The sequence below is a fragment of the Colletotrichum orchidophilum genome, assembly GCF_001831195.1.
Source record: "Colletotrichum orchidophilum strain IMI 309357 chromosome Unknown Scaffold_109.1, whole genome shotgun sequence".
Taxonomy (NCBI): domain Eukaryota; kingdom Fungi; phylum Ascomycota; class Sordariomycetes; order Glomerellales; family Glomerellaceae; genus Colletotrichum; species Colletotrichum orchidophilum.
Window position 1 is genome coordinate 137206 of NW_019173065.1, and position 26810 is coordinate 164015.

At 53.6% G+C, this 26810-nt stretch overlaps 7 protein-coding genes across 7 annotated transcripts; 2 read left to right on the top strand and 5 right to left on the bottom strand.

Annotated features, from left to right (window-relative positions):
• Window positions 1–4610: 4610 nt before the first annotated feature.
• CORC01_10757 (uncharacterized protein) lies at window positions 4611–5930 on the top strand (the record flags this gene model as incomplete). Its single annotated transcript, XM_022622384.1, has 1 exon — window positions 4611–5930. The coding sequence occupies one exon, from the start codon at window positions 4611–4613 to the stop codon at window positions 5928–5930; it is 1320 nt and encodes a 439-aa protein (XP_022471134.1).
• A 476-nt stretch (window positions 5931–6406) lies between these two features.
• CORC01_10758 (uncharacterized protein) lies at window positions 6407–7450 on the bottom strand (the record flags this gene model as incomplete). Its single annotated transcript, XM_022622385.1, has 1 exon — window positions 6407–7450. One exon carries the CDS (start codon window positions 7448–7450, stop codon window positions 6407–6409), a length of 1044 nt encoding a protein of 347 aa, XP_022471135.1.
• Window positions 7451–10702: 3252 nt separating this feature from the next.
• Window positions 10703–13485, bottom strand: CORC01_10759 (PHD-finger domain-containing protein; the record flags this gene model as incomplete). The annotated part of the gene is made up of 3 exons (XM_022622386.1): window positions 10703–11281; window positions 11340–11984; window positions 12037–13485. The coding sequence occupies 3 exons, from the start codon at window positions 13483–13485 to the stop codon at window positions 10703–10705; spliced, it is 2673 nt and encodes an 890-aa protein (XP_022471136.1).
• A 583-nt stretch (window positions 13486–14068) lies between these two features.
• CORC01_10760 (inner centromere protein) lies at window positions 14069–18336 on the bottom strand (the record flags this gene model as incomplete). The annotated part of the gene is made up of 4 exons (XM_022622387.1): window positions 14069–14686; window positions 14744–17968; window positions 18017–18107; window positions 18161–18336. 4 exons carry the CDS (start codon window positions 18334–18336, stop codon window positions 14069–14071), a joined length of 4110 nt encoding a protein of 1369 aa, XP_022471137.1.
• A 487-nt stretch (window positions 18337–18823) lies between these two features.
• Window positions 18824–22588, top strand: CORC01_10761 (RecF/RecN/SMC N terminal domain-containing protein; the record flags this gene model as incomplete). Its single annotated transcript, XM_022622388.1, has 5 exons — window positions 18824–18850; window positions 18901–18941; window positions 18995–19115; window positions 19177–22262; window positions 22324–22588. 5 exons carry the CDS (start codon window positions 18824–18826, stop codon window positions 22586–22588), a joined length of 3540 nt encoding a protein of 1179 aa, XP_022471138.1.
• A 532-nt stretch (window positions 22589–23120) lies between these two features.
• CORC01_10762 (MOSC domain-containing protein) lies at window positions 23121–24917 on the bottom strand (the record flags this gene model as incomplete). Its single annotated transcript, XM_022622389.1, has 4 exons — window positions 23121–23358; window positions 23508–23619; window positions 23759–23870; window positions 23994–24917. 4 exons carry the CDS (start codon window positions 24915–24917, stop codon window positions 23121–23123), a joined length of 1386 nt encoding a protein of 461 aa, XP_022471139.1.
• Window positions 24918–26131: 1214 nt separating this feature from the next.
• CORC01_10763 (uncharacterized protein) lies at window positions 26132–26380 on the bottom strand (the record flags this gene model as incomplete). Its single annotated transcript, XM_022622390.1, has 1 exon — window positions 26132–26380. One exon carries the CDS (start codon window positions 26378–26380, stop codon window positions 26132–26134), a length of 249 nt encoding a protein of 82 aa, XP_022471140.1.
• Between the last annotated feature and the right edge of the window lie 430 nt (window positions 26381–26810).

A 26810-nucleotide genomic window follows, 5' to 3' on the forward strand; every position in this document is an offset into this window, starting at 1 on the left:
GAATGACTAGCACATGGATGAAGTAGGACTGGAGGGTGAGCATGACGACGAAGATGACTTGATATAAGCCCGGCTAGTCAATATCGCGCACGCAATCGCCGTCCCTTGTCCACGTTCGTGCCAGTTTCCCGAGATGGAGAGGGGTAGCCAAGAGTGGGACAAGTATCCCGAAGAGACGGGAGAACTTGGGGATTAATAGGTTCATGCTAATGCATAGCCGTTGTGTGTCTCGTGTCGCAGTAAAATGGGGGAGGGGTAAATAATAAGAGAAAAAAGGCGGGACCCTGGCTTGTTTTTCCACCTTCTTTCTTGCGCAGGAATCACGGAGAATTTTCGAGACAAGTTTTCTGATTTTTTTTTTTTTTTGGGGTGTGGGTTCTATAATATTACGCTGCTGTCGACGCTGGGACTGGACATGTTAGCATTTACACAATTCGTCTGGGTCCATCTTGTACGTTTGCACACGCTTGGCTCTCGGATGCGGCGTATCTTCAAAAGAAACGAACTGACGATGATTTTGGTGATGATGTCTCGCGATCTCGCTTTCTGTCACGAGACGTCTACTCGGCAACTACTGCGGTATCACACTCCAGGCCCTATATCACTAATGTCTTCGGGTTTTCCTCAGATGCTCTGTCCTTCCGTGCACCTGAACTATGCTGTAATTCTGGAGTTCAACTTCGATACTGGCTATGTATCCCGAATTCATGGTAAGAGACTGGGCATAGGTCACTTTGTTATAGGGGATGTCCTATCCGCCCCTCCGCCTCCCTCATGATCTTAAACGCCTCAAGCACCTCCACCCTCAACTCCTTAACCAGCCTGGGATCTTGTCTGTTCCCAAGCTCCTCGGACCTGGCCATCTAAAATCCCCACCGATGCAAACACATGATCGGCAGACCTTCGTACAAGACCCCCCCTATCACCCCCCGGACGCCGGTTCCCAGAAGAAGTGCTCCGACCCTGTTGATTTTGCGCCACTGTAATACGTCTTTTGTGGTAAAGATTTCTATCGCCGTTTCCCGAGTTCCGTCTATCTCTCATCGTTAGACCATCAGGTCTGGCGTGGTTGAATCCCAGTATGGGTAACAGGGGGTAAACGGTTACTCAACTCTGAGGGAAGCCTCAACGGGTATGAAAAATAATGGTCAATCTTTCCAAACACGCATTCACCTTTTGCGAATCATTGCAATGCTAGAACGGCGTTGATGAGATGATCTTGCATGTCGCTTGTCACGTCGGCACTGGCAGCAAAGTCTGTAATAAGACCTCACATGTTATAGAAGTAGTGTTCTATCTCTAAGAATTGTTCTAGAGGGGAACACAGAGCGTCCAAGTGAGATGCATCCTCTGACGCGGTTTCCCACGTGGCCGCCCGAATATCGAGGCTAAAATATTAAGAAACTGGATCCCATTATCCGAGAGATCTATGTCCTTCAACAGGTCTAACAGGAGCTAGACTTTCTCATCTGCTGGTGACTTCTCTTCCGCATTCAATCAGCGAGTGATTGTGATGACCAACGAGTACGAGGTAAGTGATGATTGGGTGTTTGGGGTTTGGGAACAATTCTTGAACGGGATACAGAATTCAATTGAAGCAGGCGAATTAGCCTTACTTCTCAGAGTTTTACTGCCGCATTCATTTTGAGTTTACAATTCACCAATGGAAAAGGATCGAGACTATTAAGTTCTCCCATAATGAGCGTTGAGGTCGGCGGCCGGAGAGCCAACGGCCAGTCCCCGCTTTTCCGGGCCGGCGTCACCGCACGCAACTGGTCAGACCCGGGCTTGCGCGCCCGGGGATTAATAAAACTGGGACTGGCCTTTGAATCCGGCACAGCCTCATTACCACTACACCGGTAGCTAGGGATATGTACATGGGTATTGCTCCTCGCCGGCGAACCTGCACGGCACCTGGGCATGCATATTAGTGCGCGCGGAAGCAAAGATTGCAGCCGTTCCCCTGGCTCGGCAGAAAACGTCCTATTTGGCCGATGAACGGCACAATCAACGGCACATTTAGGACTACCGAGATGACTAGTCGCACTATTCCGCTTGTGGTGGCTCTCCCAAGGCCGCCAGGTCGTATGGAAAGCGCCAGCTAGCGGTGATAGCTTCAGAGCCAGGCCCATTCAACATCGACACCCTTGTCAGTGCCACGAGAAGGAGGTCTCAAAACATGTTCCCAGAACTTCGCAACGAGATGGCCTTGGCACATTTTAGTGGACTAATCACATTTTTTACCTGAGAATAACAAGTCAGCGGCAATTTCGCTCGTCGAAAACCAGGTGCTAATCAGATTTCGCTTCCTAGCATCTTCATATCTCCAGTTCGCTCATCGCGTACCCTGACGCTGGTGGTTGTAGATATCACAGTTGAACAAGCCCTTGAAAACTTTCCACTCGGTGACTGTCCTTGCATTGCATTGATTACCTGTCTGGACCCTAAAGATATCGATCTTCAACATAGGCTTCTTTTCCCGCTTCAGGAACTCCTCTATCCCCGCATCTGGCCCCAGTTCTGGGATGAACTAGTCTCGAGATGGGCATATTTTCAGATCGAAGAACAGATTTCGATTAGAATTTTTCTGATGAACCGCATGAGACGAGCGTCCCAGACCTCACAGGGATAAATTTCTTTATCATTTTTCGAAGAAGTAACCATCTCTTGGCCGAGGCCGACCTATGGGGCATCTCAAGTAACATCCGGTTCTGTAACAAGCATCTCTAAGTGATCCATGCGAATTAGGAAAGTATCAGGCGTCCAGTTTTGTGAGGTCCTACCCAGGAATCACGCATGTTGACACCAGGACCAGAAGGCGTTGCCTGAATTGGATGCTCGAAGGGAGTGGTTGATGTCACCAGAAAACCTGTCCTTGTGCTCCTCGCTAATTTGCGTGAAGTCTCAAAAGCCGAATCTCGTGAGCAGGTTAAAAAATATTTACCATGTTCACCACGACCAAGTCAGACTGAGGTTGAAGAATACAAAGTGACCAAAAGTGGTGCCCCTTCCGACGAGCAGCGTCCGTTGTAGTTGATGACCGAGGGATACGGTTCTAGCCTTTACTGGTGAATAAGTGTGTTGGCTCATTGTCCTACATCATGCCATGGACAATTCATCTTTTCCCTCGTGCCGTAGTAGGTACCATCTTTATGTAGTATTCTAGGCGCGACGTCTTTTTTGAGCAAGTGCGCTCATCAGGGGATTTCACGATGAGATCTTCGGCCCTGGTACGCTCTAGGTATGAACGCGTATGACCTTACAGCAGCTCTTGCTGATCATAGTTGCCCATGAACTTTCTCAGGTCCTGGACTGTGGAGGATGTCGTTACTAACATTTACCGTGTTTGCATTCACCCGCGAGATGATGAGTCAAGTATGACTGAGTCTGTAATCTTGATTGCAGAATTCTTCATCTTGGTCCACCGTGGAAGGGGGACCCACAACACTGGATAATTTTGTTGTGTCTGCAGGCTTTCGAGACGTCCTCTACTGCTGGTTACCTGGATGCAACTTTTGCAAGACGCCCGCCCGTCCGGTCCCGCTTTTCCGGACCGATCTTGAACGACGCCCCGTGTAAGGCCGCGGATCTAGGGCGCAATAGTCAGCAGGCAGCAGGACAAGGAACAAGGAGTAAGATGATGCCGAGTTGAGTAACAAGAAACCTGTTATATCTAGAAGTGGAAAAATAAGTTCTCCACCTCCCAACTTTCAGACCCCAAAACTGAGGCGTAGCCATCGTGACTAATCGCCCTAAGCCCGGAATGTCGATGCCGGAGTCCTGATAACGGGTGTTGCCCGAGCCGCCAAACGATGCCGTGATAGCCAGCACAATCCCGACCAACAGACACATGCGACCACACCCACTGGAGAACTCGGGATCCCGTCCGCTCTCCCATCGATAACCCAGTGAGGGCCAGAGTAGTAGTCGGGTCGGAGACGACCGGCGAATGCCTGGTGTTGCATGTTTTTTTTCTCCAGTGGGATCCACTCTGAGTCTCTGGAACACTCGAACCTGGATCGTATGTGTGAGAAACCTCAACCGCGCCGCTGCCCGAGGCACAGAGATGGGGGCCGCCGGCTCGGGTCCGAAGGTCACTGTACCGGCCTGGATTCCTCAACTAGGCCGAGTTCAGCCCTTCGACTTGGGGGTTATCAATGCATCGCCCTGTCAGCGTTCTCGAACCAACAGACGTATGTGGCCAGGGAAGATAGGGCTGAGCTGCGTGGGGGTCCGCTATGCTACGGCGATGGCCTAGTCTTGACTGACGACATTGATCTTCTTGTTTTTGGATGTTTTGGGGGCCTATTTTCAAAGTGGGATTTGGCAAGGTTGGGAACGAGACTCTCCATCTCCTCCTGATGAGGCAATAACTTTCATGATACGCCAGCTATAAAAGCCTTAGGACAGACGAGTATGATGTGACCTGGTATCATTCTTTATTATCCAAGTCAAGTCTTCCTCCTTGTTCTCTCGACTGAAATCCTGCTACCTCTCAGCTAAGCTCTGGCGAGGTTAAAAAGACATTATTCCAAACAACTACGGGTCAACTCTGAGGCTGTGTTCTTCTACTATTCTCCCCTCGACCCATTTCCTTTCCTCCTCTTGTCATGGCATTCTTCCCTCGCTTCAAGAGCCCAGAGATATCAGCATCTGGGCTTCCGTCTGGAACCAGCATCGAATCTGGTATTTCAAAGACCATCGCAGCCCAGGATCCAGTATCAACCCTCCAGCCCGTGAACGCAGAACAAAAAGCCATCGATGAGAAGACAACCGACCCGGAAACCAGAATCAAAATCCCAGACTTCCTAGCCGACTGGCGCACAAAGCCGAGCTGGCCCTCTCCCTACCCCCCGCGACGACACGCCCAATCCGAAAGCATCAAAGCAGAAGCCGAACGTTGGCTGCGCAGCTACCACCGCAACGACATCAGCAACGACGGCGACGGCGACAACGGCGGGGGCAGCGGAATCAGCAACACCTTCATCTCCAAAATCATCGCCGGCGACTTCCCCGACATTGCCTGCCTCATCTACGCCCACCAAGACGCAAAACATACCCTCCTCGCGGCGCTGGTCATGCTCCACTTCTTCGTCATTGATGAGTTCACAGACACCATCGAGGGTAACGAGGAGGGAGAGGCCAACGTGCGGAGGCAATCTGCCGCCCTGGTACGCGCTTTCCGGGACCCTGATTATCCTCCTCTTCCTCCTCGGGACGAAGACGGCGCGGGGACCGACAAGGACGTCTGGGTCGGCATACGCATGGCAGCGGACATTGCATCGCGGTACCGCAGCGACTCTGTAGGCGGCACAGCCGAGTCCTGGGCCTTCTTCGTCGACAGCTTCGCAGACTACCTCGACGGCGTCGGTGACGAGGTGGCGCTTCGGAGGAGACCCTGCGTCCCGTGCCGGGCAGAGTACATGGCCGTACGGCGCCGAACCATTGGCGTTCTTCCGGGCATGGCCCTGCTCCTCATCGACCGCGCGGTACGGCCGGGCTTCTTCGCGATCCCCGCCGTTGACGCGATGCTGCGTCTCTGTGTCGATATCATCATCAACCAGAACGATATCTACAGCTTCGATAAAGAGCAGGCGCGGGGCGAGGACGGGCATAACGGTGTGAGGGTGCTCATGGAGGAGGAGGAGAAGGAGGCGCCGGGGCCCGGCAGCGTGCAGGAGGCCATGAACCGGCTCGGCGAGGAGACGAGGGTTTTGGTGGGCAGGTTCGTCGAGCTATGTGAGAATTTGCCGACGCTGGAGGACGAAGTGGACAACGCGCACCTCGGGATCCTGCGCGAGGGTTGCGTTTCGTGGATCGTTGGGATGGAGGTTTGGTCTACGCTCGTCACGAAGCGGTATGGTATGCAGCGTTTAGACGGGGACCGCTATTATACGGCGACGCCGAGGAAGAAGATGCAGCAGCAGTAGCAGCAGTAGCAGCAGCAGCAGAATCAGCAGCAGCGGCCTCACGAGGATATGATTAGTTTGCTGAGAAGGTTGCCGGGTGATTTGATGATCCTACTAAGGAGGATCTGCGGCATATAGCGAATATGACGTTGTTAGCTGATATTGCAATACACACATCGTCTGTCAAGGATGTTTTAGCGTATATGATGATGGATTTTTAATCGTAGATGAGAAGACGTCAGCCTCGTCCCCCTGGACAGGAAGCGAGTTTTAGTCCGGGCACATGAATGCAACCACATAAGAGAACCTGCGCCACACCCTTGATAAAAACACGCCTAGATCTCACACGAGGACGAAGGATACGTAATAAATGTTTGACTGAATTGAAATATTTGGGGTATCGAGTTGTATGACTAACACAAAAAGGCTTAGGCCGACGACGGTAAACCAACCTGAGTGACTGGTACACAAAGGCACACACAAAACAAAGCCACATCTCACTCCAACTCAGCAACAAAGGGCCCCTGCAGAGTTGCGCCACTGTTCTGCTGACACCCATTGCGCCGACTGGCGTCGCTTCCGCCGGATTTCCCTCCCGCGTATGGCGACGGAGGCAAGGGCTTAGCGTCGTACGGGTTGCCGCCCAAGCCTGGGTAGTTGGTGTGTGCGAAGCCATTGGTGAGGGCGGTGGACGATTGCGACTTGATATCTGGCCATGATGGCTTCTGATGATAAGACGCCGAGCTTTGGGGAGTGCGGCGGACCCGAAGAGGTTCCGGGTAAGCGTTTTGAGAGCCGTCACTGGCTGATGTTGGTGCTAGTGCGGGATTGGCGTAGGAAGGTCTATATGGGATACTGATCTGGTTGCCGAGGGCATTGTTCATGTAAGCCGGATTTGGGTACGATTGTTGCTGCGGCAGTGGCTGCGATGCGCTGTTTCCGCTGGAGCCGGACCTGACGGACCTGACGGACCCTGATAGTGAGTTTTGACTGCCATGCCGTTGATGCGCGGCGGCGACAACGGCGCGATGGACCTTGGACTTGAGGCGGTCAACCAGTAGACTGTGGCTCTTTTTCAGTGTCTTCTTTACAAAGGATGTGGCGAAGACGTTGCAGCGCATGTCGACATCTTCGCGGATGTAGAGGCCGGCGAGTGGGGCGCCGATGCCGAGCTCGACGGGTTCGAAGGGTTCCCCGGGCAAGGAGCCGGCGACGGTCCACTTGTCCCGGATCTCGAGGCCCATGGGTGCGTAGCAGTGGGTCTGTAGGCCGGTGGGAAGGTCGTGGAAGCAGCAGTTGTAGCTGACGTTGCCTGTGGCCAGCCCGCCAGGTAGGTAGGAGATTTCGTCGGTCAGGGAGTACCAGGTGCAGGCGTGCTCTTCCGGGGGCGCGTTGGGTGGGGCGCTGATGAGGTGACGCTCCTTGATGAGAGGATTCAGGTCAATCATCTCAATATGATTGTGCAGGAAGTCGAGGACGGCATCGCGGGTGATGCCGGGGGGTAGAGGGGAAATTGTGGTAAAGGTTGTGCGTTTTGACATGGTTGGCCTAGAGAGATGGGTTGCGGGCGGAAGGAGTCTCTGTCTAAATGCGCATAAGCGACCCCATGTGCAGAGTCTGTACCTAGAGACGAGGGAGCAGGATTGAAGTTGCGAGGTGAGTTTAAGGTTGGTAAGGTTTAGGTTGAAAAGGCAGCTCTATTGTCGCACTGGGAATGGGATGGAACAAGAAATGGAATGAGTTTGGTGGAATCGGATTCGGTTGAGCAGGCAGGCAAAAAAGTCCCGGGAATTTGGGTTGAAATTCAATTAGAGAAAGCCGAGTTGCGGTAGACGGTAGTTGGAAGCCGAGAGTTATTGAAAGGGGGCCTGCAAAACCCAGGTGATGCGGTGGGAAAGGAGCGATGCGTTGTGGTTCGGAGGCAGTGCCAGCTTGGCACGGAGACGGAGGACGGAGGCGCAGAGGACGGCCGGGTGAGATGGGCTCTGCGAGGCGTAGCTCTGGTGGTGGGCGGTGGTGGGCGTTGGTAGCACGGTGAAGCCCGATTGTGTGCCCCTTCAGCTGGGATCCCTGCCGGAAAGGATTGGAGCCGGGCAAAAGCCAGGGCAGGGGGGAGAAGGACAAGGATTCCGTGAAGAGCGGGCAGGGTTGAAGTGAGGAAGGCAGTGAGAAGAAACAAGAAGGGGGTATGGAGTATTTTGTAGGTGGGGGAGGGGAGTGATGCGTTTCGAGAGTCAATCGTGGGAGTTTTGAGGGAAACAAAAATAGACCCGGGATGAGCTCAAGGTATGGATACGGATGGGTAGACGGCAAACCGCCGGCCATTGACCAAGAACAGGGACAGAGAGACGAAAAAAGGCCAATGAAAGAAGCGGCGAAGAGCGGGTAAGAAGGAACCGATGCCAGTCTAATACTTGGAGTCCATGCCTCAAAGGATGCGGTCAAATTCCCAGTTCCAGCTTCGGAGGAATCACAAATTGGAAAGGAAAAAAAAACACCCAGGCCTATGCAGAGACCTTCCCTCACCTTAGCTTAATTGAGATATTCGTACCTTGTTCTGCACTCCCTCCGTACGTACCTACTTGACGCGTCGGGGGATGGACGACATGGGGAGGAAGCATGGGCGGCCGCCGCCACGCATCAAAGGGGAGCAACCGTGGACGGTGAACGGTGGATGGTGGACGTTTTGTGCTACCACTAAAACCAAGGCTGCTGCGGGAACGAGGTGCCGCTTGCTCGGCTCGGACGTCTTGTCTTTCTGTCGTCCCATCAGCTGAAGCCCGGGACCCCAGACAAACAGATCATGCGCGTGTCCCACTGATGTTTTCAAAAGAACATTGGTTGGACCTGGGGAGGCTCAAAACCCCAAGATGGACAAGACTAGTTTTCTCGGCACATGGCTACCTCGGATCGATGACAGATGACAGATGATAGATGATAGTGGCACCTGGCGCTCAGCCCAGAACCAGACACTCCAAACCCAAAGAAAAGAGATACCCACAATATTGGACGCGACGGTCCCCCGTGTGCGGAATTCAACCCGCCGTAACGTGGCGGCGGGCGGCCGCCGGGTCCCAGAATTTGGGATACCCTGCGGGCCTCTCTTGCCTGAAAGTAACGAGACGGGAGCTGCCATTGGGCCGATGCGAGATTCAGACTAAGACGTCCCGAGCGGCAGCACCTTTCCGCAACGACCGACGTCCGTGGTGCCGATACACGGTGAGGTACACACCGTCGACTAGGTACGCGCGTTGCAAGCTTCGTTCTCTCTCTCTCTCTCCCACCGCGAGCGAATACGAGAACATTGGGATTCTAGGAAAACGCCTCTTTTTTTCCCCTCGACCTTTGAACATCTGGGTACGGGTGCCTCGACGGAAAAGCTTGGCTCTGCTCACTCGGAAAGTGTCCAATGATGTCCAGGCGTCGGTAGCTGGCATACAAATAAATACTTGAGAAGTTGTAGGGGGAAAAAAAACCCCTTTTGGGGATGGCGGGCTTACACCTCTTGGCACGCGGCCGCCCGAAGGAACGTCACTCAACGTCGTTAAATCCTTACCTTGCCTGGGCGGCCGCCAGCGCTAAGCGCTCTTAGTAATAAACAGATCCCCAATGCACCTTGGGTTACTGCTGATACTTCCGTCTTCTTACATACATGAGTCCACAAACAGACTGAGAGCTAACCGCATTTGATTATCCCCATCCTGCTGTCCGACATCATGTTTAATGTCTGAAGCGGTGGCTTTTCTTCCTGACTGACCCCCAGCAAAACCACACAAATGCACCTACCACGCTGGTGATCAAAGGTTTCACGACAACTCCTCCCGACCGCGAAAATCCCGCCAGATCACCGCAACCCCTGGCCCTACCTTAGCCGCCCCCTCTCTACTTTCTCTTGACGATCGCCCAAATCCCGGCCGAAAGGGGATCATTCTCCATCTTGTTCAGGTCTCTCTCTGCCAATGTCGTGACATCATGTACTCTATCCACTGTCCGCGATATGCTGATGCAGGCTGCAATGTCCCCATTGCCAGCATCATGCCCTGCATATACCCAGTCTTTCCTTTCTTGACCCTGCCCGATACCCCGGAACATAGACCTGACACCATCTCCAGAATGTCTTCTATTTACAAACGCTAGAAAGGGATACACCGAGTGCCTTATTAACCTTTCCCCGCGTCCGACGTCGATACGGCCGTTACATGATGAATTGCCGATGCCAGCATGCCATTATCCAATTAGACTTTCGGCTATTGACAGCAAACCAAAATCAAGGGTCCGCTTCGTCATGGTACCTTGAATAGTCTCTACAGTCTCCAATCACCTGGGTCAAAGTTGTGGCATCTGACGCTATTCTAGACACCATTCTCATGATCACTAATCAGTAAACCACCGCAAGGGAAAAAAAAAAAAAAAAAAAGCAAATCAAAAATTCACTGCCCACTGACGTCCTACCTGCCTCCTACAGTAAGCAGACTGCATAGCTTGATTCCAAACAAGCAACCAGGAGCTCGGGACGAAGTAGTGTAGACCGGGCGCTGGGCCGGATCGTCTCCCTAGCGAACCTTGATATCACGTTAAATCATGTGGCGCCAAGCCTGGATAGTTGTGGTAATGAGACCGCCAACAGACGTTGAGCTTTCGTTTCAGTTCCCTCGCCTCTGACTATCACTATTCCAGATTCTCAAGAGATGAAAATGTACAGGCACGTAATGGCTGATATTGGTGTATTGCCTTGGTCATAACTGGTGCCTCGGAAATGGGATCCCGGGCCCATCGAAGCGTGATGCGCATGCTCATATTTCCTTGCACCACCGTGCCAACACGTTATTCAACCTCAAACCCGTCGGAATCTCCTCGAGCGCCATGTCCACCTTCCACATCTTGCCCTCCAACCCGCCGTACCCCGAAGCCCGGCCTGTCCCGAGGCCCGCCGGCACCAGCAGCCCCAAAGCGACAAGCCTCTCCCATGCCAAGCCAGCCACACCACGGCCCCACACCCGCACGCCGCCGCCCAGGGCCAGCAAGCCCGAGCTGGCTGACTGTACGCGTTGCCGGCCCATCAGCGAGCCGTACTCGTCGTACGCCATCGCAAAGTTGACCGTGTCTGTGTGTGCGACGATGTCCAGCCGTGCTGCTGCGATGAGAAGGCCCAGGTCCAATTCCGAGAGCGACGACAAAATGTGGAGTTTGGAGTTTGGTGGCGTGAGGGAGATGACTGGGCCGTTTGACGACGGTGGAATGATGAGGTCCAGTGATGTAGGCGAGAGTGCGGAGAGGGGAAGGATACACGCTGATAGGAATGCCGCGACGGATTTTGATGTCGCGTAGTGGTATTGCAAAAGACTTTGGAATCCCTTCTCTTTGTATAGGACCTGGCGTAAGGTGAATTAGTAGCCAATCTCCCTTTTGTAATCTGTGCTGGAAACATACCTCAATCATAGCCTTCCAATTTGCGTGGAAAGCTTCGTGTCCATCAACACTAACATCTATGCTCTCGACGTCCATGTCCTCATCGTCTACGCAAAGGCCCTGCTTGCAAACTTTCCAATACGCTGGCAAGCTCTTCGGAAGCGACAAGTAGACATACCGGTGGCTGAATCGACTCTTGACGCGCTTTTCCAGCATTTCTACTACGTCCATCCGCGTCGTGCAGCCCAGCACCGCGATGGGGGCTTTTCGTGCCTGTGCAATATCAAACAGATTATAAAGCAGCGTTTGGCGCGGATGTGCTGCAAACATGTCAAACTCATCAATGATGAAGATAACCGCTTGTGAGGTCACTCCCTCCTCCGCCTGCGTCATTTCTGACGGGTGAGATAGCAGGGCTAGTAGCGAAGCCATTGTGTCGGCATAATTTGACTGCAACACTGTCAGTTGCTTCTTCACTAGTTTGTCAAAGTGTTGGGTACAAACCCGAGCATTGGCCTCGTCCTCCGCCTCCATCTCTTTGCCCAACTGCCGCCAAATCTCCTTAAGAGCCAGCTTATCGTCGGTGTGAATGAATCCGTTCAGTCTCACGACGTGAAATTCCTTCTTATGCTGCAAAGACAAATCGTCGACTATGCTCTCGAGGAGCTGCTTTACATTAGAATAGCACCGGCGCAGGGCCAAAAACTTGGTGACTTACCGTAGTCTTGCCGCAACCCCTCGCTCCTATTACGAGCATAGAGTTGCCCTCCCCAGCCAGTACGGTCTGCTCTACCAGCTGATGTGCCTTTTCGTAGGCATCATCCTGGTCAATCAACTTGATACGTCGGCGACCAGTACACCGGTCCAATAGCACTCTCTGCAGATTGCTCAGATGTTTCGCAAAATTGGGAGTCTTCACCGCCTCGTCTGCAGCCACTGCTCGCGACTGCTTCTGTCCAACACAGTCGTTGCAGTACCAGTCTCCCCGGGGAACCTTGGGGACATTGTAGCATCTCTGATGGAACGCCTTATCGCAACCGTCACAGAACAGAATTCTGTTTCCAGGCCTGGAATCGGGCTTTGTGCATATCGAACAAACGTCATCGTCTTCCTCTTCCGCCGCCTCTGACTCTTCCGCTTCCGTTTCTTCTTCTTCTTGTGTCTCGACTTCCGGTGCCACCTCTTCTTCCTCCTGTGGTTCCTCATCTATGACCTTTGGAGGCGCCTTTCGTGACCTCGCTGTCTTCGCCACTGCTGCTTTCGCCGCGACCACCTTCTGTGATGGTTTCCGGCTCCCTCCAGACTTGGTTGGAAGATCTTCGAAAAATACCTCCTCTTGAGCCAAAGCACTGGCAGAGTCAAACGCTACGCTCTTACTCCTCCTCGGCGTACCGTCCCGTTTGGACGGCGTCAAAATGCCTTTTAGAGGCATGGACACATTGCGATTTGTCTTCCCCGTAGCCTTCTTGGACTCTGGAGCGTCATTCACAGCGGCAGAAGATCTCGCGTGAGAAGTCGGAGTGGCAGAGCGACTCGCAGCTTTTTCCACATGCTCGAGAGCTTTCGCTGTCAGAGTTCTACGACGTCCACTTGATCGTATCTGCGAAACAGACTCCTCTGTCGTAGCAACCTTCTCATCCTGACCCATCACTTTGTAGCTCTTCCCCTTTCGAGGTAGCGGATTCTCGGTCGGTTTCTCTCCATTGACCTCGTTCACCTCTTCGTCGACCACGGCGCTGCTCTTTCGCTTGGTGGGGCTCGTCTTCTGCGAATTCAGCTCCTTCGGACTCGAATGCAACTCGTCGTCGGAGCAGGGAATGTCATAAATGTCGACGCCGACATTGCGTCGAGGGGGAATCGGAACTTTGGCAGTCGGTCTATCAACGCTCCTGACATTGCGGATTCGACGCGGCGGGTTGTCTTCAGGGGAGTCTGGCACATCGTAGGCTGAGATGGGTGAAGACGTGATTTTACTGCGAACAGACTTTTTAACAGCCGAGGAATTGGCTGCGGGAGTAGTCTTGGGTGTTGTCGGAGAAGAAGCAGCAATAGGATTGCCATTGGCGTCTAGCTTCCGTTTCTTGGAGGTCGATGGAATACTCTGATCTTGTTTTGCGGGTATAGCACGAGGGCGCTTGCGGCTCCCAGTGCTGTCGTTAGCACCCATTCTCGAAGTAATCGCCGATGCAGGACAAAGAAAGCTTCGTTTCGCGAGTCCGAGTCAAGAAAATGGTGGAAGCTTTGGCAGCTGCTGATGACTGTTGGAGGTTACTGTCGGGAAATTTGGAGAGTGACAAGGGTCTGGCGCGTTAAACTACACTCGACCGCGTCGAATCCTGGCTGGTGGGGTCTTAGCGTCCGGGGCCAGTTGCCCTGCCGACGAGGATGACACGACCCCGGCCCAAGACCACCCGCCTCTAATCCTTGCAATCGGATGAAAGATGAAAGCTGGAAATCATATTCAGCACGCAACTGTCGTCCCGTGAAATTGTATGTAGCTTTCAAGTCCATGCGAAACCGTCATTTTGCTGAATATTAACACGGTCATAATTGTATGCCTTATGCTGCCTAACGCCCGCAATAAAAGTTTCTTGCTTCCTTGCAAGACTGAAGAATACACCAGGTTTTGCTTTGCCATCTGAGCAGCCGTATGATCTGCTTCAATATGTCCCTTCGTGAGCTCGTTCGCATGTGTAACCAACACAGTTGTCACCCAACCACCGAAACCAACGCCAAGCCTGCGACGACTCTCACATCAAGTCCTTGCTCATCTCATAGGACCAACCACCCTCTCTGCGCAGCTTGTCGCGAGCTGCAAGATCCTTCCGGATCTCGTCTTCTGTTAGACGATCCGATCCACTCCAATTGGCACTGGACGTGCGCGCACGGAACTTGTGCCATCTTTCCTTATTGCTGAACACTTCTTCCATGTTGAGGGCACGCGGAGGCCCAAAGATGCCTTCGGGGTTCATGGTTTCCTGTCGCATGAGAGCGCGTCTCAGATCAGGTGAATCAGCCCAAGGGGCGACGCCAAAGTGGGAGTCATCATCATCTTCATCCTCGTCTGTGTCAATTTCGGGCAGCTCAATCTTTTCGCCATCTTGGAACCGAGGCGACGATCTTGTGGCCTTCGCAGTAGACTTGGTGCTTGCAGCACCCATGGGTCGCGCCGGTGTCTTGTGGGCCGGGCCGGCAGGGTTTGGATTAGGCGCAAATGGAATGTGTCCCTGAGCAAATTGATTCATATCCACTTGCTTCGCTGACTTAATTGTGCTGTGGTGTTGGGCGGTGACGGTGGACTTGAACAAGTCCCTGGACGCACTCGGGGGTGCGTTGGTGTAGCCGTACATCGACTTGGTAGGCATATCCTGATGATCAACGTTAGTAAAGGTCCCGTCGCTTGCAATCGGCATTATGTGACTAACCTTCTTGAAACCAACTGACGGAGGGCGAACAGGAGGGCCCTTGATGTTGGGTGGTTGAATGTCCATGTCAAGCTCATCAGCAAAGTCATCGCTGGTACGACGACGCTTGGCTTCCTTGGTTTGGTATGATTGCCCGTTGCGTGTAGGAGGATTGCGCGAACCGGTGTCCTCCCTGCTATCTTGTGGCAGGGGACGCTTCGAGCCTGGCTTCGAAGCGGTTGAGAGAACAGCGTTGACCGGTCGATCCTCTTGAGACCGATGGGCAGTCGAGTTCATCCGGGACGGAGGCCGAGGAGGCTGGCCATCGGAACGTTGACTGGCGGTATAGTCGGGGGGACCATTAGGCTGAGAGCGCACAGCAGGTGGCGGTGCTCGCGTCTGCTTGGCACGTTCAATCGCGGCCTGTCTCTGTGCGCTCTTCTTCGCCTCAGCTTGCTCCCTCTCCCTCTCTCTGTGTCTTTCTGCCTCCTGTCGCCTTTGGAGTTCCTGCTTGCGCTCCTCTTCTTGAATAGCAGCGCGTTTGCGTTCAAGTTCGAGCTTAGCGTCTTTCTTTCTTTGAGCTTCCCGCTCTTCTTGTTCCTTTCGCTTCGCAGCAAGCTCGAGTGCTTTTGGTCGGCCATTGGACGAAACAGAACTCTTCATACTCGCTAGAGACTGCTTGCTGTGTGAGCCTGGTTGACTCGACTTGGACTTGACCGATGCGCCCAGGGTCTCTTGCAGGCCTGACGACAATGTGCTGTTAGAGGGATGGAATTGCGAGTGTTGCGAGCCGGTGTTAACGCGAATCACGGTAGGTGCTTGCTTCATCTTGCTGGGTGCTTCCTTGGTCGGTTTCATCGGACGCCGGAGTTCCCGCTGCCTGGCCGTCTGGCTCGGGCCAACAGAACGAGGAGCGGACGGCGGCGGCCTTGGGGTTGGCGCTTCAGCCATTTCTACGTCGAGCTTCTCTGGTTGTGAAGCCTGGACAGAAGCATCAGCCTCAGCCTGAGCCTTCGCCTTGCGAGGGCTAGTTCTCGTGGGCTTGGGTGCTTCCTTCGGGGCCGGCGTCCGAGCAGGTCGTTCAACCTCCTTGATCTGCTCCTGTTCAGGTTCCTTCTCCTTCTGAGCAGCAATCTTCTTCTCCATAGCAGCAATCTTTTCCTGTTCTTTGCTGAAAGTCCGGGCCTTTTCCCGCTCATCTGCACGAGCCTTGTCAAGCTTGCTCATCTGATCAGCCATCAACTTGACCTCTTTCTCTTTTCGCTTGTCTTCCTTCTCCTTCTCCACAGAAGCCCGCGTTCTCCGCGCAACAGGTTTCTCGGGGCTTCCCACACTGGACAGTGTTTGGGCATCGGCTGCCATGCGTTTGGAAAGATCAGGATACAATGGCTCCGCAGTGACTGACTGGGGAACAATTGAGTCCGTAGACGGGCCAGGATTGATGCCAAATCGAGTGGTGGAAGGTGACATCAGCGAAGATTTTCCCTCGGCACTGATGGCCGCACTGCTCGCAAGAAGACCTTTGGAGCTCTTCAGAATTGAAGACAGCTTATTCTTGACCTGCTTCAGTGGACTATCCCGGAAGCTCCGCGTAGGCGATTGGGGAGTCTCCGGACGTCCGTCCTCTGGCACAGCTGAAAGAGGGTTGGAAACTGAAATGTGCTTCTTGGCTGGGGACAGGTCTTCAACCATTTTATCCTTGGAGAGATCGGGCAAGACAGAAACGGAGGCAGATTTGCTATGCCCAAAGACACTGGTAGTACGCTCAGGGATGACAGGTGCCCGCTTAGGGGAGCCCGAGCGACCAGGAGACTGTCGCTGCTTAGGCAAAGCGAACTCAGGACCGCTGATGGTGTCTGCCCCATCGATGCCTTCCATGACGTCCGCAGTGTAACTCTTAGGTAAATGCGGTCGCGGACTAGCCACGGGCGTATCTTTCGCGGGTACGGGAGGCGCAATCCAGTCATCTTCTTCCACTTCGTCTTCTTCTTCTTCATCATCTTCCGGGAACGCTCCAGGAGTCGGCGGTGCCGTAGACTTCTTCGCGGGTGTTGCGACCTTGACATCTGGAACTGACTGAGCCGCAGTCGTCTGCGCAAGCTGTTGCGCAACCGCTGAGCTAGGGATCGATTTCGAAGGCCGGCTTGCGTTCGGTTGGGATTTACCGAGTAAGTTAATTTGGTCTTGTAGTCGTTGCGTATATGTTTTGTTGTGGTTAGAAGCGAAGTTGTCTGCTTCCTTTGTCTCTTCAGCTGAGTCATCAATGCTCATTCCGTCATCGTTGCCTTCCTCGTCATCTGAGTCTCCAAGTATCTCCACATTGTTACCCAGACTCTTTCCTCCCGTTTGCCTGCCGTAGTAACTCTGACGATTCATGTCCAAATGGCTGGTCCTAGAAACACGAGCCCCGATGCTCTTGTTCTTCAGAGGCTCTCTGGCAGGAAGTGAAGCAAAGTTGAGGCTACTCTTCCTGACTGGGCGGATCGGGCTCGATTCGTCGTCGGATGGTGATCGTGTATCGTCATCCATGTGGACATCCACATCATCCTGTGATTCGGCAGCAGGCGAAGCCTCGGGCAAGGGAGATGGTGCAGCTCCAAGCATAGGAGAGGATCGCGGCGAAGACTGCTTTGCTGGGGAGCGCTTCTGAGGTGAAATGTTGTTGGGCGACGCGCTCTTTATCGCGTAATGAGGCTTGGGTGACACAGGAGGAGGTGAGGGCGTCCTAGCTTCCTTGGCCGGACTGGGAGAGGCTGAGGAGGCTGGAGATGGGGCTTCCACGGTAACATCTTGCATAACCCGTGTAGTCTGTTCCTCCTTGGCAGTCTGGAAAGTTGCTTCAGGGGAGCGCATAGTACGTGTTTCAGTGGGGCTCTGAGGTGCGTTCTGCTCGATCGTTTCGAAAGCGACATGGCCGGTTCGTCCAGCCGTCTTTGGGGGGCTAGATCGTGGCTCGCCAATCTGGGTCTCCTCTTCGATGAGGTCGACGTCCATGTCATCGTCGTCTTCTTCGTTGTCCACATTGTCGACATCCTGGCTGCCATAGTATCCGGAATCGGCTAGTGCAACGGGCTGTTTCGAAACTGGCCTAGGGGAGGGGGCAGCTTTGAAAGGCGAAATATTCCTATTGATCAAAGGCGATGATGTTGATGGCCCAGGGTTGATATTGGGAGTAGCACGAGTAATATGTTGTGTGAAAGTGTTCGGGGCGCCGTTGGGAGTTGAAGAGAACACATCTGATAGCGGCTGCGCCTTGTTAGCGAATATTGGCGCGCGTGGGACGAGGATACTCACGATGCGAGGCTCGCCATTGTCGATCTTACGCGCCGTTCGAGGCGTTTTGCTTCGAAGCTTTCCAGGCGTCTTGAATATCTCGGCGACATTGCTGTCAAGATAATTAGCAGTCGGCATAGAGCTGTTGGCCAGGGGTCACCATACATTTCGTTCTCGTTGAAGACCCCAGCCATATGCTCATTAAGCCAGTCAAATTCGTTTCTCGCGGCAAAAGAGAACTCCTCTGCCTCTGCCTGAACAATGCTAAGGGCTGTAGTTCGTTCTTCGTTGACCCATGATGCGGAGCCAATAGGCACACGCGTTCCTCGCATCGTCGCCATTGTGAGGGGTAGATCGCGACCCGCGCAAGAGTGTCGCTATGGAAGAGAAGAGAAATGCTAGCTGATCATCGAGTTCGGAATGTCGTGGATGAGTGCGGTAAGGTAGTTGCTTGGGAAGAAGGGGGAGGAAAGCACAAAGTGGAAAGCACACAAAAGCTGAATGGATGTGTAGTGGTGTTGATGGACCTGGATTTGAATTGCATTGCGAACCCAATGTTTTGGTCGAGTCCAAATCCGGCTTAGCGCGCCAGAAGCTCATGGGGCTGAATGGGCCGGGGCAATCACAGATTGACAGTCGCGCTTGCGGGAAACTCGCGGTGTGTCTTGTCGCCGATAAGGGTCTTATCGGGCGGGAGTGCGGGAGGGTCCAAACCTTCCATGGGAAGGGGGGTGAAGTGGAAACGCGACCGATCGAAAGTAAACAAAAAGACCTTGACACTGACAACAGTCCTCAGCAACACCATCGACAACCACTAACTACTGCAGCATGAGGGTCATAGAGGTTATTATAGACGTATGCGATCACGGCTCTTTTTTTGACTTTACGATACTAACCGAATTCAGGGCTTCAAGTCGTATGCCGTGCGAACGGTGATTTCGGGATGGTAAACAAACACCTTGCCTTGGCTGCGAGGGGACAAGAGCTCACACAATACAGGGACGAAAGCTTCAACTCGATCACCGGTCTCAACGGTTCCGGAAAGTCCAACATCTTGGACGCCATCTGTTTCGTTTTGGGCATTACGAACATGACAACAGTCCGAGCGCAAAACCTCCAGGTGCGTAGTCGTCGTGGTTGACTCTGCTGGTGACCGGCGAAGCTGATGCTATTCACAACAGGATCTTATCTACAAGCGCGGTCAAGCCGGTGTGACTAAAGCGAGTGTTACGATTGTTTTCGACAACAGAGATAAGAAGAAGTCACCAATCGGCTTCGAAGAGTATTCGACCATTAGTGTGACTCGACAAATCGTCCTCGGCGGCACCTCCAAATACCTCATCAATGGACACCGAGCTCAACAACAGACTGTACAAAACCTGTTTCAGTCTGTCCAGCTGAATATCAACAATCCCAACTTCCTCATTATGCAGGGCCGAATCACCAAGGTCCTCAACATGAAGCCGGTCGAAATTCTGGCCATGATCGAGGAAGCCGCGGGAACGAGAATGTTCGAGGATAGAAGGGACAAGGCGCTAAAGACCATGGCCAAGAAAGAGATGAAGCTGCAAGAAATCACAGAACTACTCCGCGACGAGATCGAGCCGAAACTCGAGAAGCTCAGGACGGAGAAGCGTGCGTTCCTCGACTTTCAACAAACTCAGAACGACCTCGAGCGCCTCACACGAGTGGTTGTTGCGCACGACTACGTAAGGTGTCAGGAAAAACTTGAGCAATCGGCAGCAGACCTGGAAGGCAAGAAACAAAGACAAAAGGACCTTGAGGAGTCTGCGGCACGACTAAAGAGCGAAATATCCCATCTTGAAGAGGATGTCAAGCGAGTCCGGGCTCAGCGCGACAAGGAGTTGAAGAAAGGAGGAAAGGCGCAGGGCTTGGAGGACGCTGTCAAGAAGCATTCGAACGAGCTGGTCAGACTTGCCACCGTCATGGACTTGAAGAAGTCCAGCATGGCGGAAGAGAAAGAGAAAAAGACGGCAGTCGAGAAGAACGTGGCGGAACTGGAGGCGACATTGCAAGAAAAGACCAAAGCATTCGATGAAATCAAAGCCCGGTTCGACGCAGCCAAGGATGACTTGGAGAAGCAAAGCCAGGAAGCCGAATCCAAGGAGGAACTCTTGCAAACCCTGCAGACTGGTGTCGCATCCAAGGATGGTCAAGAAAGCGGCTATCAAGGCCAGCTCCAAGACGCAAGGAACCGCGCGACGGCAGCGGTCACCGAGCAGGAGCAAGCAAAGATGAAGATTGCCCATCTTGAAAAGCGAATCAAGGAGGAAGAGCCGCGAGCCAAGAAGGCAAAGGAACAGAATGCCGACCTCCTGAGGGATCTCGAAGGCCTGAGGTCACAAGCGCAGAAGCTTGAGAAAGAGCTGGGCCGACTGGGCTTTGAGCCCGGTCAGGAAGAGCAGCTGTACCAGAAACAGTCGTCTCTGCAGCAACAAATTCGAGGCCTTCGTCAGGAGGCAGACGGCTTGAAGCGCAAGGTCGCCAACATTGACTTCAACTACGCCGACCCGACCCCCAACTTTGACAGATCAAAGGTCAAGGGATTGGTTGCTCAACTGTTCACGCTCGACAAGCAAAACACGCAAGCCGGTACGGCGCTCGAGATCTGCGCTGGCGGTCGTCTTTACAATGTTGTGGTCGACTCCGAGGTTACTGGCACTCAACTGCTCCAGGGCGGAAAGCTTCGCAAGCGTGTCACCATTATCCCCTTGAACAAGATCGCCGCCTTCAAGGCCTCAGCTCAGGCCATCGCGACTGCGCAAAGAATTGCGCCAGGCAAGGTTGATCTGGCCCTGTCACTCGTCGGCTACGACGATGAGGTCTCCGCCGCCATGGAGTATGTGTTTGGCAACACTCTCATCTGCGCAGATGCAGAGACAGCCAAGAAGGTGACCTTTGACCCCAATGTTAGGATGAGGTCCATCACCCTCGAGGGAGATTCCTATGACCCCTCAGGTACACTTTCCGGTGGTAGCTCCCCCAATTCCAGCGGCGTACTTGTCACCCTGCAGAAGTTGAACGACATTACGCGTCAACTCAAGGAGGCCGAGTCTTCTCTGCACCAGCTCCAGCTCACGATCGCGAGTGAGAAGTCAAAACTTGACCACGCCCGCAAGATCAAGCAAGAGCTTGATCTGAAGAGCCACGAGATCAAGCTTGGCGAGGAGCAAATTAGCAGCAACTCTTCTTCTTCAATCATCCAGGAGGTGCAGAACATGAAAGAAACCATCTCCCAGCTCAAGAACGACACTGCAGAGGCCAAGAAGAGGCACACCGAAGCCACCGCTGACGTCAAGCGGATTGAGAAGGACATGAAGGACTTTGACAACAACAAGGATGCGAAGCTCGTTGAGCTCCAGAAATCATTGGACAAGTTGCGAGCCGACCTCACCAAAAACACTGCTTCAGTCAAGGTTCTACAGAAGGAAGTACAAGGCGCCCAGCTCGACTCAGAGCAAGTCTCGGGCGACCTGTCCGCTGCCCGCGAACAGCTGCAGGAAGTTGAAGTTGCCATTAGGGCCCAACAGCAGGACATTGAGGATCTCGTCAAACAGCAAAGCGCTCTCCAAGAGACTCTTGACGGTGTTCAGGCCGAGCTCGATGATGAGCGAGCCAAGCTCCATGGCTTCGATGATGAACTTCACGCTCTCGAAGATGCCACTCGATCCAAGAACGCCCGCATCGCCGAGGAGAGTCTCGAGAAGCAGAAGCTTGGTCATCAGGTCGAAAGATTCCACAAGGAGCAGCAATCGGCCGTGCAAACAGTGGCGCACATGGAGAAGGAGCACGACTGGATCGCTGACGAAAAGGAGAACTTTGGTCGTACGGGAACGCCATACGACTTCAAGGGCCAGAACATTGGCGAGTGCAAGTCGACGCTCCGCAACCTCACAGACCGCTTCCAGGGTATGAAGAAGAAGATCAACCCCAAGGTCATGAACATGATTGAGAGTGTCGAGAAGAAGGAGGTCTCGCTCAAGCATATGATGAAGACGGTCATCCGCGACAAGCGTAAGATTGAGGAGACCATCGTTAGCTTGGACGACTACAAGAAGAAGGCCCTGCAGGAGACGTGGGAGAAGGTCAACGGTGACTTTGGCCAGATCTTCAACGAGCTTCTGCCCGGCAGTTTCGCCAAGTTGGATCCTCCCGAAGGCAAGACCATTAGCGAGGGTCTCGAGGTCAAGGTCTCCCTTGGCAAGGTGTGGAAGCAGAGCTTGACTGAGCTGTCTGGTGGACAGAGGTAGGAGACGCTCCATTATTTCCTTGGTTGATATGGATCCGAACTAACACGCGCCACCCAGATCTCTCATTGCACTTTCCCTCATCATGGCCCTGCTGCAGTTCAAGCCCGCGCCCATGTACATTCTCGACGAGGTTGACGCCGCGCTGGATTTGTCCCACACCCAAAACATTGGTCGCCTGATCAAGACGCGCTTCAAGGGCTCGCAATTTATTGTCGTCTCGCTCAAGGATGGCATGTTCCAGAACGCCAACCGCATCTTCCGGACCCGCTTCAGTGAAGGAACCAGTATGGTTCAAGCGCTGACGCCTGCCGACATGAAGTAAAGCACTGGCCAGGTTTACGTGAGCTTTTGCTCGCGGGTGTATTGAAAACAGCTTTGGAGCGCGACATGATGACGATGACGATGATGGGATTTTCTTCCGCTTCCTGTTTGCCCTTGAGCGTCTCCTTCCTCCTAGGTAGGCTACATGGGAAGGGAGGCAAGGGCAGTTGAAGGGGGTTTTCTGGGTGGGATGGATGTTTTTTGTTGGCTGGATGGATACCACGACGGAGCACGCTTTTGTCCTTTTTCTGCACTGGGTTCGGACGGGTTGTTATGCAAACGAACCGGAACTATGGGAGTAATGGCATGATATCTAATGGAGGCTCGAGAGCGAAAATTACGAATCCAATTTTTTTTTTCCTGTTCCTAACCTACAGTACTCCCATTTCTGCATGTGATTGTGGCCCAAAGTCTAAGTCTATTATGCCTTCACACCGTCACCAAGCAAGACAACTCACTCTCCCAGCACCCAATCTCATCGATACAACCAAATGCTTTTTCTCTAGAGTGAGATTGGCGAGAGATTCCCTTATTCACTGCTTGATATAAACGTGCTCACCGCGCTCCAGCACAGAGACGTCCATGCCGACCTCGAGCCAGGCTTGCATGTACTCGACGCGGTCGGTGCCCTCAAAGACTGGGCACATTTGCATGCCCAGACACCCCATGCCCTGAGCGCCCTCATCGACATCGCGGAGCTTGCGGAGGGACCTGTCCGGCTCGACGCCGTGGCGGGCGCCGGTGACCGGGTCGACGTTTGGCATTTTGCAGCTTTTTGAAGGTCCGTTAGCCAACGTTGTTCGCATGTACTGTCACTTTCGTGCGCGACTTTGCGTGTTCGAACTTTGGATGGAAAGAGGCCGAGTGGGGGGGAGGATGGGGGGTTTCGGGGCCGGCGGGTTAGGATGCGTGAGGCTTACCGGACGGTACGGCAAGAGACTTGGAACTTTGCCGGAATGGTGACCTTGGAGGTGCCCTGAGTGAAGTTGACCCATTTCCACGACTCTTCGTCATACGCAGGCGCACCAGAGACTATGACGTTGCAGTATTTCCGTCAGCGAGGCTCTGTAACCAAAGATGTTGCTGGTTTCAAGACCAGAGGGATCCGGGAGTGTAAAAAACAAAAGAGCTGGTGGGTGGGGGTTATCATGCTGTGTCACGCAGCACTTACCAATGATGTTCGACCGGAATCTCCTCACATCAGTCTGCTTGAGTTCGTCGTCCTTGGGCACCTGGGCGTCAAAGTCCTGGAGACTGCTAATGTTCATGATGTGCAGGGGATACTTTTCATCCCGGGCCCGGAATGGTTCGTTAGCTCAGCGAAACCTCTTTCTCGGCCGATCCCTCTCCCAAGAGGAAAGAAACAACACAAAAAGGGGGGCGCGGAAAGACGAGGTAATACTCACAGCGTCCTGGAACCCAACAATGGGCTGATACCCAGCCTCCTCCTTCCTCGGCGCACACCGATACACCTCCCTCAGCTGCCCCGGATCGACCCTAAACAGCGCCAACTTGTTGCTGACGCCCAGGTACCGGCTCAGCTCCCCCGGAAGCTCCTTCTCCATATTGAGCGCCGGCACCATCTCCTTCCACACCTTCACGTCCTCGTAGGTGTACCCACGCTCCGCAATCTCCCCATCGGTAGGGAACTCGACCGGCAACAGGACCTCCATCTCCGGCACGCCCCGCCACCCGTCCCGGATCTTGGCCGCAACCCACTGCATTGTGCCCCTGAACCCGGGCTCCCGCCAGGGGAACCGCATCACGATCCACGCCTCCGAGGACTTCTCCATGAACACCGTGCTCTTTGTCGCGTCGGGGACGTACACATCCACCTTGACGGTCGCCAGCAGCGGGAACTGCCGCTGCGTGACGAATTCCCACGAGTGCTGGTCCTTGTCCTCGGCCGAGTCGTCCACGGCGGCGGGGAAGCGGGATTTGAGCTGCGCAAAGGTGTACAGTCTGTCAAACTCGAGGCCTGTGGGTAGGAGCTTGCTCTGTGTGACCTCGATGCCGCGGCACGACTTGATGGGGTACACGCAGAGCGCCTTGACCCGGGCGACGGGGCCGCCGCCAGCATTGCCAGCATTGCTAGTGTTGTCGGACTTACCAGAGACGGAGTACTGGTCCTGGAGGTTGCTCTCTGGCGGCGAGACGCCAATCTTGGTGTGAGTTGAGCGCAGCGCGTCGCTGGTCGTGGCCGGGATCGGGGGGAAAATGTAGAGGACCGGGACGAGGAAGCATAGGAACGTGGCGAAGGGGAGCAGGTAGAAGCCAATGCCCAGGTGTTGTGGCTCACCCAGAGCGGATGTCGACATATTTGCGTCCATTATAATTATGTTCTGTTCTCTCTTCTCAATCGTCTTTCCTGTTGCTTGCTTGACTCTCTTGCGGTTTCTCCCTGTTCTGTGATACTGGCTCCCTTGCTTGTAAGACGGATACGGTGGGTTGTAGTGAGAGACGGCCGTGGTGAAAGCTCCACCACCAATCTCACACAAGTAATGTTTTATTCCGTTGATGAGATAATTGAGGATTTCCAGTTCATGGTACGATATGAGCTTCGCATCATCTCACCCCTTAAGCCACGCATCTGTTGACAGCACGGCTGAAACTATCCATTCATCCCTTGCGGCAGGGTCCAAGACCCCTACGGCCCGGGCACGTTTGATAATACCCTCACGTGCATGGTCATGTGACTAAGTACAGGAGATCACTCGCTCAGGAATCCGGTCCTCTCCCAAGATTGTTGTGGTCTGTGCTTGAAAAGATACTTTGGTTCAGGAATTTCGGTTCCAATCCCGCGCCAAATCTCAGAACCGTGTATTCCCAGGGGTGTGGGTGTTCGTAGACAAAGACTGGTAGGAGACCTCGAGACGTGTAATCTTCAATTCGGAACAGAGCAAGAGAACTGCTGCGATCTTCATTGCGAAAAGCGGGATGATGCCATCAGCACGGAGGGTTCAGGGTCACATACGGGCGACCCCTATCAGCCACAGCAGATGGATGACGCCAACATCTCCAACACCCTCCTGGTCGAATCTTACGTCCGTATGGATAGCTCTAGAGGTGCGGTGACACTTCTCTAGCGGCAAATATTTCCCGCGCATTTGATTCCTTTCTTCAATTGGCTCACGTCTTGCGCAACGAATCAACTTCATGTCACCACGAAGCGTTTTTCAAGGTTCAGAACCGAAATCTAGTGCCGACTGAGGAGGGGCTATGGGATCGTCCTCCAGGGTAGCCATTATCTAGCGAGTCGATCTAGAGGCGTAAACCCATTCGACTCGGGGCAAGATGGAGAGTGCCGACAGAATCCGTCCGACGACCTTTGTATGCAACGACTTTCGCAAAGTACCGACTGCTTTAGCCGCCACTTCAACTCAGCCGTTATGTTAACCGCCGACGTAGCAGGAGTAACTGAAGCGCTTGGTTCGCATACCACCAGGGAAGAACGCCTCTGGTCGTGAAGAACTTTGCGCCCGTCCATCTCATGGCACTGTCCATTCGAAATCGGGCTGTTGTGTGTGAAAAATGTCACTCAGTGTCATCGCAGTGTCGCAAGGGGGCAACGAACATAGTCTCTTCCTTGCGTAGCATCCATTGGCAGTCTCCCGCATAATCCCATAGAAGGAACCCAAAGCTGGTAGCATTGCAACAGGAGAGGAGGCTGGGTGATGTCGTTGACGCCCATTGCGATTGGATATTCAAATCCAGAGTAGTATTCCCTCGTTGGATCGGGAACTCCAAAGGCGGGCTGTGCCTGAAACTTTGCGAAAGAACTTTGAGGCTGCATAGGTCCAGTTCCGTAGGATCTACAGACCGGGTATGGTCAGATCATTGTTTGATCGAACCCTTCAATTTGTCCACAAGCGGCCGTCGTTGAGTCTTCTGTGATGAGTTTGTGAATGCCTCAGAACTGGATCTCGAGAGTCGATCAGGGAGACCTGTAAATGGCCATGTAAACCTCCAGTCACGGAGACGAAGGAGTGACGAGCCGGAGCCGATTTCACTTCATAACCTTGAGGGATTCGGTCTGGACGACGAGAAGAGCCGCACGTCCACTATGGTGCGAGGCAAGATATGGACGGGGCCGTTATGATGCTCAATGCCGAAAAGAAGTTCATCAACAACTGTCGGAGATTGACAGGCGCACGTATCAATATCTGTAAAAAAAAATCGGATGACGCTGTACCACGAATTCCGAAGAGAAGATCAGGATGTTA